This window comes from Pipra filicauda, unplaced genomic scaffold, assembly GCF_003945595.2.
Source record: "Pipra filicauda isolate LSUMZ 115617 unplaced genomic scaffold, ASM394559v2 scaffold224_size1409572_pilon, whole genome shotgun sequence".
NCBI lineage: Eukaryota > Metazoa > Chordata > Aves > Passeriformes > Pipridae > Pipra > Pipra filicauda.
In genome coordinates this window covers 1057035-1068329 of record NW_024104337.1, presented here as the reverse complement: position 1 = coordinate 1068329, position 11295 = coordinate 1057035, and the positions used below count along the sequence as shown (strand labels likewise).

The 11295-nt window shown below is 40.5% G+C and overlaps 1 protein-coding gene across 1 annotated transcript; it reads left to right on the top strand.

Moving 5' to 3' along the window:
• The first annotated feature begins 1622 nt into the window (after positions 1-1622).
• LOC114000764 (interferon alpha-inducible protein 27-like protein 2B) lies at positions 1623-5645 on the top strand. The gene is made up of 3 exons (XM_027745332.2): positions 1623-1876; positions 4725-4871; positions 5468-5645. Exons 1-3 carry the CDS (start codon positions 1651-1653, stop codon positions 5494-5496), a joined length of 402 nt encoding a protein of 133 aa, XP_027601133.2. The 5' UTR covers positions 1623-1650; the 3' UTR covers positions 5497-5645.
• Positions 5646-11295: the final 5650 nt, after the last annotated feature.

Below are 11295 nucleotides of genomic sequence, written 5' to 3'. Positions count from 1 at the left end.
CCTCATCCAACTCACTGGAACCACATGGGAGATTTAAGAGCCACCTCCTTCCTGACCAGTACCTTCCCTCTCCTTATTACACTGAGTTTCTTCATCTTGTTTTCATGAGACTACTAGTAATTTCTTATTTCCCTGCTTATTTACCAATGTCTCCAACAATCTGAATTGCCTTGAAGCGCTTTGCTTGCAATAAAACTTGCAAGTTTTAATTATTTTTAGTTAAACAACTTTGTGTGTATCCATTATGAATTGTGGTTTTGGACTGAGTTAAATGTCATCTGCAGCTTGTGAAGCTTTCATTTCCCATGGATTTGCCAGACTTTACTATCATTTCCTAATGGGCTTTTTTGAAAATTAAATAAACCATATCAACAAGGCACCAAAATATTTTACCAGTTTTAAAGGAAGGATCTGTAGCAATATGTGGCATTTTTGGTTTTATTGTGACTTTGAAGAAGGCCTATAGCACTCATTGTCTTATTCTTACATGGAATTTTACCTGCATTTAAGCCTCAACTTCAGCTATTTTATAGCATTAAGTTATTAAAAATTATAAATGAGGGACTTGAGAAATTATTGGGTTAGAGATGCATCATAATTATGGAAGACCTCATGCAAGCAGATTAGAAAACAAACAAAAAACCCATTAAAATTGAAGGAAACTAACATTCATGAATTAAAGAAAAATGGAATGAAAGAAAAGCGTTAAAAGAGCACTGCTGCTCAGGGGTATGTGGGTCAGATATCCTATTGCTCAAATAAATAATACAGAGAAGAAGAGAGGAAAGGACTTTGTATACTTTGTTCTATAACCCACCACGTACAAGATATAGATACTATCCTACCATGAAATGCTATAGTTTTATTCTGTATATTTCCACTTAGAGAACCATTCTAAGTAGTGTGGTAGTGTGACTTAATCAGATATTCCTCTTTACCTAAAGGAGGAGGTCTATGGATTTTTAATGAGCCTTATTTAAACTACTGGCTAAAAAAAGCTGCGATAAAGGAGTGTGTGCCATTTGCAAAGGCCTGTTCATTGAAGATGGAGGCTCTGCTTTAACAGGATTTGTATGGGGAAGAACAAAACATCTGTGTCAATCTGCTCATATGACGCAAGGTCCCCTCACAGTTCCTTCCACATAGCAATTAATTGCAATCACCCATTGTTAGCTGGGTTCTGGTTTCCAGCTCTCTGTAAACCAGTAGTTTTTAGGGGTAGCTGTACCACAGCTGAACTCTGGGTGCCATAAACAACTCAAGCTGCAGTTTCTGCATGCCACCACTTTGCTGCCTTTTTGTCTCTTGACTTTACTCAGAGTTGTATGAATTCTTAAAACAAGGGGCTATCTTCCACATGTGCAATTCTGTGCAATAGGGTGCAATGCAAAAGGGTGAAGAAACAAAGTTTTCAGCCACATCAGTTGCTCAACAGTGATTCATGCACTACTAGTTTCCTTTAGTATCATTTCCTCAGAGGAAATTAGTTGGTTTGCCTAAATTTCAACCCGGCAACAGCAATAAAAAGGTCTATTCATAAAGTTCAGTTTCGTTTCCTGGCTGAGTTTCAGTTTCGTTTCTCGGTTGAGTTTCAGTTTCTATTCTTCCTGATCACTGCAGCAGTTTCATTTCTTCACTGTTAGCTAGACAATGTATAAAAAGACTGGCTTTGCAGTGAGCACTGAGCTTTGCAGTGCTTCACTGGACTTTCACCACCAGACAGCAAAAATGTCTGACAAGAATGTCCGCAATGCTGGTTTCACTCCTTCTGGGATCTCGAAAGGATCGCTTGCTTCATCAATGATGTCCCATGAAGCGAAAGCATCTGGGGGAGGTGTGCATTCTGGAGGCCCCACTTCTAGTCTCCAGGAAATGGGTATGAGAAACTCAGTGTGTGTGTGTGTGGTTTTGTGGTTCAGTGCGTAGGATCAAACAGTTTTTTCCTCCTTGAAAATAAACTTGCCAAATAATCTCTTCTCTCCTACATTCCTGCATTGCACTGGAGATATAAGATTCCTATGTTTAACTGTGTGTTATGAGTGCGATGTTATTAAGGGTGTTTTCTGTATATGCACATATGCATGAATGAACGCATACACATGTGGTATTCATGAGGTTTTGGACAGTGTTTATTTGAAGTTTGTGTTCTCTCTTCATTCTACCAGGAATCATCAATAATGTGGAGAGTCATGGTAGCAATAAGCAATGACACACTTATGCAAGAACATGATCTGTGTACCTATATTTCATATAAATTATCAGATTTTCCTTGCTCTTTAATCCCACACATCCATACAGGGAAAACTCGTAAAACCTTATGCAAATGTTATAGCAGAGGGAAATTAGCTGCAGTCCAAGAGTTGAATTCATGAAGGGAGCGTATATGCATCCTTGACAGCATGTATCTAAGTACTAAAATAAGTCATAGCTGCCTTTCACATGAGCTAACTCTGCAGGTGTTTGCTGTTCTGTTGCTGGTACAGAGCAGTCCCTGACCAGATGATTCTTAGCAGCTTGGCACTTGTTTAACCCCATATCCAGTGGGATTCATGCACAAGGTGTTCTCCCTGCTAGACCTGCCTTTGTGAGCTGATTCAGCAGGCATCCTCAAAACAGGCATGACTCCACAGAGAAGAATGCCCCATGCAATTCTGCTTTACCCAGCAGCACAGTAATTAACTCTCTGATCTTGAATAAAGGCTTCAAAATTCTTTCTGCCTTAGGAGTCTTGGACCCACATGTCCCATGTGTCAGAAGTATGCCAACTAGCAGACTGATTATAAATGGGATTCTCTGCCATATTGGTCAACCATTGGTACTTTCCATAATAAGCAGGTAGAAATCTCCTGAAGGATGGAGTTAAACATGACTCCTCCTGCCATAAAATTGGTGGTTGGCCAAATGAGCTGGTCAGGGTCCAGATTTGGGGCATCTTTTAATGGTAAAAAATGGGATACAGTTGATTGAGGGGAATAAGTTGGGTTTTTTTGTTTGTTTTTGTTTTTTCTTTAAGATATGATTTACACTGCTACCAATATTATTCATAACATGAGGCCCCCTAGACAGTGAGGGAAACAGTGATATAAGAATCATTTAGAGACATACTGCACGTGACTCCCACTGGGCAGGGGGCTGGCTCCCTGGCCGGAATTTCTTCTGCGCAACAATCTTCTTTTTCTTAAATATGTTATCACAGAGGCGTTACTATTACTCCTAATTGACTCTGCCTTGGCCAGCAGCAGGAAGTCTATCCTGGAGTCAGCTGACATTGGCTCCATGGAACAGGGGAAGCTTCTAGCAGCTTCCTACAGAAGCCACCCCTGTAACCCCCCCACTACCAAAACCCAGCCACAGAAACCCACTACAGCAGGAGAGCTGCTCTCAGGCACCACGCTTCCTTAGCAGCAGAAATCCTGGTATGGGGAGATGACAGTTACTCACCCTAGTCCAGTTACTCTAGTCATATGCTAGAGTCAGCTGCACAAGCTTGCCTTCTGTTACAGATAAGGGTGGTACACCAGTCCTCAGCACACTCATAACCAGTAACAAACACTTCAGTGGTCATGCCTTAGAGAGAATGTGAAGTTGTCGTTTGTAAACTAAAAGACTGAAGACTTGATAAGAGAGAAAAGCAGAGTAAACATTTAACCATGCCTAGTTTTTTTCTTGCGAAGTCTGTATTAACCGTAGACTTTTATGAAAAGCACCATTTTGGTGAAGAGAAATCTGCATGACTTGAGGAAACCTTAGCTATGCCAACAGGAGATACTCCAAAAGAGCTTTTATCCATGTGGAAAATGCTAGCTCTGTAACATTGCCAAGACAGGTGTGAGCTTTGGCTCCCTGCAGCAGGAGAGCTTGCCACACATTCTTTGCCTGATTGAGAGCTAAAAGGGCCTGATTTCATTTCCGCAGGTGCTCACTGAAATCTCTCCAAACACATCTTCTTAACCTTTTCATTTAGACTATAACCCTTCCTCCCCCCAGAACAAACATGCTCGAAGGAGCGGCTGATTCTTCAGCAGGGCATGAGTATTGTTCAGTATCACTTTACAGAAGATGTTATAACAAGCTCATCACCAAAATATTTGAGCATCCTCCAGGAATGCTTTAAGCATTATCACTAACATTTGTCATCACTAATACTTTACGCCTTTCCCAGGAGAAGAGTTTGCAATGGAATATTTTACTTGGGGCTTATTTATACTGAGATGAAAAATATGCGTATAAATTGGCCACTGGCTACTACAGCTTGTGGTGTTTGAATTTTACAGGTATCTATTACAGGTTTATGCTAGTGAAAGTGAAGTGAAAGGAACATGTCTGTCACCTGCAAAAGTAAGTGGTAAGGTCTGCAACAATCCTTAGTTTCTGTAGGAGTTTGTTCCACAGTCCTCAGGCAGCTCCTCAGAAAAGTGCAGTTTCAGCAGAGGCAAGCTGTTCTAAAACTGTTTTAGAGATCCAGGTTTATCAGAAACAATCTATGCAAGAGTTGTGGATTTTCTCTGTGTTCTGGGAGCATCCACAAAAGCACTGAGAATGTCCTTTGCCAAGGTGGCAGCTAAAATGCAGTATACTGACAGAACAAGTCAAGTAACGAGCAGTCACCTTGTCTTTTGCTACGTTTGGTAGCCTTAAATTTTTCTAAAATATAGTACTTTATAATTATCCTGTACAGTTCCTTCCTTTTTTTGTCAGTAGCATCTCCTTTGCAACTGTTTTAGGTGCCAGAGGTACAACCCATTCATCAGGTTTTACCAGCAGCGGGATCTCCAGTGGATCCCTGGCCTCCAACAAGATGTCCCAGGAGGCCAGATCTCATGGAGGTGGAATTCCCAGAGGCGGTACAACTTCCACTGTCCAGTCCGTCTGTAAGTGAGAGTCTTCCTGAGAAAGATGAATTGACAAATGACTTCTGAGAAGTCAGTAGTACTTCAGCTGAAGTGTACATTTACTAGATGAAGGGATGTAAATAAGAGAAGTGGCTGCTTTGCAGCTGAAGCAACATTTCTCCTGTTTGTTGCTTTAAAGTTGGTGGGAAGATGAAACTGGGGAATTAATGGAAATAACTATGCCACAAAGTTGCAAAGGTATGAGTGGACAGCAGAGACAGAAATCTGAAACACCCAGTGACAGAAAAAAAGCCCAAAATTCTCCTCATCACCCTGCCAGGTTAATGCAATGCATACCTAGATCAAACAAACCAAGGTATGAGGGAGCCTAGTCTGTATGTAAATGCATCAGTAAAGAAGCCAATTGTGGTAGCAGGAACATATGGGGCTACAAAGAGAATTGGAGACAGGATTGAAGTTCTTAATTTCAAAAAAGCGTCTTTCTAAGCATAACACAGACCCTTGATTTCTGAACAGGGAACATTTTTAACCAATGCTTATATAGTCTGAATGTTTCCCTGTACTGCAACGTTGCTTTAAATTGTTCTCACATGTTTCTCTGTATTTGTCCTCAGCGATGGGTGGAAAAGGAGGAAGACGCTGAATTGAAGAAAAACATCAGTCCAGAAATAATCTCCCCAAGCAGTTCATTCTTTACCAACAGCTTTGACAACTTCTCCTCTTCTTTTCTCTCCTCTGACATAAAAGGCAAAGCCTCTTCCATGTGCACAAATAAAGTTTCTGTTAAAGTGATGGATTCTTGCATTAAATTAGTGGGGACAGACATGAGAGGCAGTTCCTTCCTTGATTAAGCATCCTCTGAAGCACAGGCTCATACAAAGACAAGCCAATGGAAGCTAAGGTACTTTGGACTGCAAGGCTGTCTTTGGAAAATCCTGGGTTTAGCAACACTAGAGTCTCCCAATACAAGTAGCTTGCTTTGTTTATTTTACAAAAAGTCATCACAGTGCAAAAGTCAACCTGTTGTGTGAGAGAAGCATAGAAACACTTGTAAGGGACATCCAGCAGTTCCATTTAGATCTACTTCTAACAAGATATCAAATTAAATTCTACTTAATAAAAAATACACATAAGCAAATGAGAACAGGTCCGAAGAAATTTCATAACTCAGAGATGCGGTTCATATTTGTATCCCGCTAGTGTTTCTAAGGTCCCTTTCACAACAATTTCAAGTGTTTGTTTGCTTGCTGAGAGGTCTCATCTTCATCTCAGTCAGACTGAAACTACTCCTATAAACTTCCAATGCCTGAGAACAGACAGGGAAGAGACCTCCTTTTCTCTGTCACTGTTGGGGCTTTTTCCTGTTCCTCATGCCTGACTCCTTTCTTTCATATGTACTTGTACAATGATGTTTCCTCAAATACAAATAACATTTTCTGTTACCTACACAAATTCCTATATACATACTACCCCACACTTCCATATTCCTTCTGTCTTTCTGGCTCCTCATCCTCCCTGCCCTATAACCTCCCTCTGTATTTCTAACAAAACCACAAAGTGCAGTTTCTCCTTCCTTTGCCCCATCCCAAGATGAAGGAAAAGAATCTCACACCTTCAGGCCAGAAGTCGAGAGGCTTGACTTGATTTGTGATGCTGCAGTCAGTGATTTTCTCCAGCAACTTCTGTCACCCTCCTTGAGCACTCCCATCTCAGCTGCATCTCTCCACAGCTGGGAAATGTGTTTGTACCCATGCACCTTATGCTCTCGGATACGGTCTTTTCCCTGCTGCCTAGGCATCTTCCTGAATGGACATGCAGAGTCAGTGCCTGCCTCCAGTTGTAGCAAATTTAAATTGAATTATTTGATGAGGGGAGGAATGCTAGCAGGTAGGACAGACTGATGAAGAGGGAAAGAATGTACCTTCGCTTGCTGTGCTGTGCAAAGCATTAAAAGGGAAGTGAAAAATAAGGGCTTCATTTCATGTGATGGAGCTGCTGTCCTAGCAGGGAGCTATCTTGGGCAAATGCTTAAATGTAAGCAGGAGTTGAAGTCAAGAAATCATAGAAAAATTTCATTTCAAAGAGGCCTTGGTGTGACCAGAATGGGAGTAGTTCTCTAGTCTAACGTTCTCCTAGAGGAAGGGTTAACCCTAATGTTACACTAGGTAGCCTTTTCAAAAGTTTCACCCCTTTCACAGTTGAGATTTCCATATGTTGAAGTAGGATTTCCTTTGTTGAAAAGGATCCATTGGATCATTAAGTACACACTAAATAATGATGTATGTTAGAGTTCTCTACTTTAGAGATTCACCAATAAATACTCATTCATGAACTGGAACCCTCAGCAGTGAAGATGGGACTAGGAACATCCTCTGCAGATCTCAGTGCCTGCCAGTGCTACTGCTGGGAGCAGACACACTATTCACAAATCACTTACTGTCATATCAACAGGAATGGACATTTTCTTTTTTCCCCACACTTTATGTACCATTACAGACTTAGAGTTTTTTTCACACAATATCGGTGTCTTATATTTATATGTTAGCTTTCATAGTTAAGGATCTTGAGCTGTTTTGTTCACTGCAAGGGAAATGCAGCAACATAGTCATACATGGTAATTTTTATAAATATAAGATCAGACATCTTTTAATTTGACTTGAGTGGTAGTTTACATGCTCACACTCATGTGAAAGCTTCCTTGCTCATTTACTGCATGCTGGCTATCTACTGCTAATTGTATCTATCTACTTGTAATATTGCTGTCATACTCTGTAACACATAAAGAGAAGGAGTGAAGAGCATCATGCCTAGGTAAAATGAAAAAAAACCCAAAAGTTGTTATGAAGTAAAAAATTGAAGTATTCAGGAATAACAATTCAAAAAATTGAAGTATTCACAGACAACAACTAGACTCTAGGGTCTGCGAATTTGATGCAGAAATGTGGGGCACATGCTCTGAAATCGTATTTTAGATGTAACTTTCAGCCTTTCTTCTAATCTGCATTTGTTTTCCTCTAGTATCTTTCCAGATCTCGGCCACGTCTTTACTGCAATGATTTCCACACATAGAATCATAGAATCAACCGGGCTGGAAAAGACCTCTGAGATCATCAAGTCCAACCTTTGAATGCCCCAGTCACCAAGCACAAGGCAAAAGGTTTGGCTGGACACAAACAATAGGATCTGGAAACTGGTGTCAACAACCACTGGAGGGGAAAGGGAGGGAAAGGCAACTGGTTTTACTCTGATTAAATTTTTGTTGCAACAGACTTATAACAGACCTGTCTTTCCCACCATCCCCACCAAAACACCCTCCAATTAAACCATCCCCTTCCCCTCTTTCAAGCCTCCTCTGAGTCATCCTTGTTATGGCAACAACCTTGCAACTGCTGCAGGACATCAACAGGATGCTGTTTTCCTCTTGCCTTGGCTTGCCCTCTGTGAGAGCTATGTTGGAGCACTTTTGCTGGATTTGACTCTGCCCCACGACCTCAGGTCACCTCTAAAAGAGGCTGTGGCAGCTCTGTTGAAGAGTTACTGGGGTATAGGTTGAGAAAGCAGGCTACATGCCCAAGAGCACAGCCAAATTTTTCTAAGGCACTTAGTGTTCCTCATTAGTGCTGGCTTCATCAAAGTTCTGTCCTCTCTTTACACAGGAAGAAAGAAACATAAGGTCAGTGTAAGGCAGTGGGATTTTGACTGAACAGCTCTCTTTTTTTTGCCTATTTACTACAGACTGAAGGATGTGGGCAAGTAAAAGGCAAAGGAGAAGGTGCATCCTGTCTTTGTTGATTGTTATAGATGACCACTGATGCAGCTTTTACAGCTTTGTCCAACCAGCACAATAAAAATAAAGGCATTGAGAATCCAGATACTTGTGCCTTGGTGCATATATGCAAAGATGGACCCAGCAGTTCACTGATCTTTAAGTCTGGGCTAGTTTATGGCTCTAATAAACCATCCTACACTTTCCTCCCAAGATCTAATGCAGCAGCCCATGAAATACAGCAGGTCTTTCTTCCCCTCTATGCCCTTAGCACTGGCTTGAGTTGGAGCAAGAAGGTCTGTCCTGGCTTTTTCCCATTCAGAGATTCCCCCATGTGCAAATGCCAAGTTATGGACCCAGAGAACAGCAGGGACCTTGATTCCCACAGGCAGACATTCAAACAGCTGCTTAGCACTGATGTTGCTAAAATGAGTCATAAGAATGAAACTAATGTAAGAATAAGAAGAAATAATAGAAAAAGTTAAGTAATTCATAACTCATCAGACAAACAATTTTGTAAATTGAAGCTGTATTACCTGAGAAAAAAATGTGTGACTGTTTCATGGCAATTAAAGACCTTGTTTCTTGTTCAGAGGGGGGAGATTTAAAACTGGATTTCAACTTTGATGTTGTCATTACTTGACCTCAGGTGTTTTTGTCTCATTAAAAAATGACTCACGTTTGTGAGAGCTGAAAGATGGTACTTAACGAAGGAAACCAAAGCAAAGATCCTTAATCATGTACCATTTCACTTTTCAGCACTGATGTAATTGTGGTGTTACTAGTTTAAATTATTTTCCCATCTTTAGATCTTGTCTTGAGAACTAGCCTAGATAGCTTTACCAAAGCAGGGAGCATCCTCAGCTGCAATTGAATTCCTTTCACTGAGTCAGCTCTAATAGGTCTGCAGGAGAACAAAGGTACAGGCATCCTCCTGGAAGCCTTCCTCGCAGACGGCTTCAGCAAATTCATATGTACATTACTACAAATGAATTATTTACATATTTAACAGAATATAATTGAAAAGGTCAAATAACAACAAATATGGCAATTTGAATCCCTTATGTCTCTCAATCAATCTTTCCACAACAAATAGACAGAAAGAGAGAGAAAGGAAAGGAGGCAGCCGTGTGTGATTGCCAGAGCAATAGCGCTGGAGCAAGACACTGCAGAAAACAGCATAGCTGTCCGCACAAAAATCAATTTCTCCCATGGGATGGGGTCGATAGTTGTCTGACAGGACACTGTGCAGGCAATTTAATAGCATTTTATCTAAATGAATCTATTCCTCCCCCCAGCTGGCCTCACAGTTCATAAGAAGTCTCTCTAAGTAAAATATATTTATTTATTTATTATAATACAACAGGAAAGTATTTATCATTCTGAAGCCACTGTCATTGTCTATTAAAAATCATTTATCCATCTAAGTTACTCATTAGCCAACATTACCCAACCATTATTCTAATTTGTTAACTCATGCACGCAGCCTATAAAAATCACTTTCATTTACTCTGGAAAATCTTTTCATACTCCAAAATATTTGAACCTATAGATCAACATTTCAAGAAAAATAAGCCCAAAAAGGAGGCAAACTCAGTTAACTCAAAGGAGTATTGATATCTGAAATGACATTTTTATGCAAGAAAAAGTCTTATTTTTTTGAGGAATGATTTGTACACAGAGGTTGGTTGTCCAGTCTATTTTAATAGTGCTTAATAAATAATAAAGTCAATCTGATCCTATTAGTGGGTATCTGTTATAAGTAAATGATAATGAATTAAAAACCCTAATAAGCATAATTCCAAGGATGGATCTTTGGCACTCTGGGAGTTTGGTATTGTGCCCCAAAGGCTCTTGTAAATCCAGCTGCAGTTCTTGCTCATCATTTAGAAGATTAGGGGCTGATAAGCGACAGTCAAGCCTTATTAGAACAGGCTAAGGCAACAGGAAACATTAATTGGGTAATTTAATGCACAAGGAGAAAATAAATTCCTGCATTGTGGTTTAGATGCTGTTTCCTCTGTTGATTTGTTCAAGTCTTGTTCTATGAAATTCTCACAAATTCTTGGAGGAGAGAGTGTAAGAGAAAGCCTAAGTTTAAAAATATGAGAACAATTTTTTTTTTTTCCAGGGCTTCCCTTTATCCTTTGTTTTACTAAGGGAGCCACAGCAGTTCTGCTCTTGGAAGCAAAAGAATGAATAATATTCCCTTGTCCAAGGACTTTTCCAACAAGGGATGGGAGGGATCCAAGGTCTAACAGCTATCTGCAATGAAATGCTGCCTCACCATCTTACCTGTGTTATGGTTTCTCCACAGTACGTGCATGCAGCAGGAGCCCTGTGAATCTGGGAGGAATTTCAGACTCTAAGAAAGCTGGGAACACTTAACAAATCTTTCCTCTCTTTCACCATTCTGGAGGAGATGTAGAAATAGTTGCTGGACTGATCTTCCTCTGGAAGTGAGGAAGATGAGAGGAAGCTCTTGACATGGATGTTTCTTCCCTGTCTAATGCTAGAATCAATCCACTCATGAGGGTGGATTCACTACATTCCCTCAGTGGCAGATACTAGTTTCTGGAACACTAAAATCCCTCAGCCGTATACCAGTTCCTCATTTGAATCCCATTTTAAGACCACCTGAGGTAACTTTTCCACAGCTGAACAGAAGTGAAAAGA

Excerpts from the sequence above, each read along its gene's own strand:
- LOC114000764 (XM_027745332.2), top strand. The coding sequence starts at position 1,651 with ATGTATAAAAAGACTGGCTTTGCAGTGAGCACTGAGCTTTGCAGTGCT. Across the intron at positions 1,877-4,724 it reads TTCTAGTCTCCAGGAAATGG|GTGCCAGAGGTACAACCCAT; the intron begins GTATGAGAAACT and ends CAACTGTTTTAG. Across the intron at positions 4,872-5,467 it reads TTCCACTGTCCAGTCCGTCT|CGATGGGTGGAAAAGGAGGA; the intron begins GTAAGTGAGAGT and ends ATTTGTCCTCAG.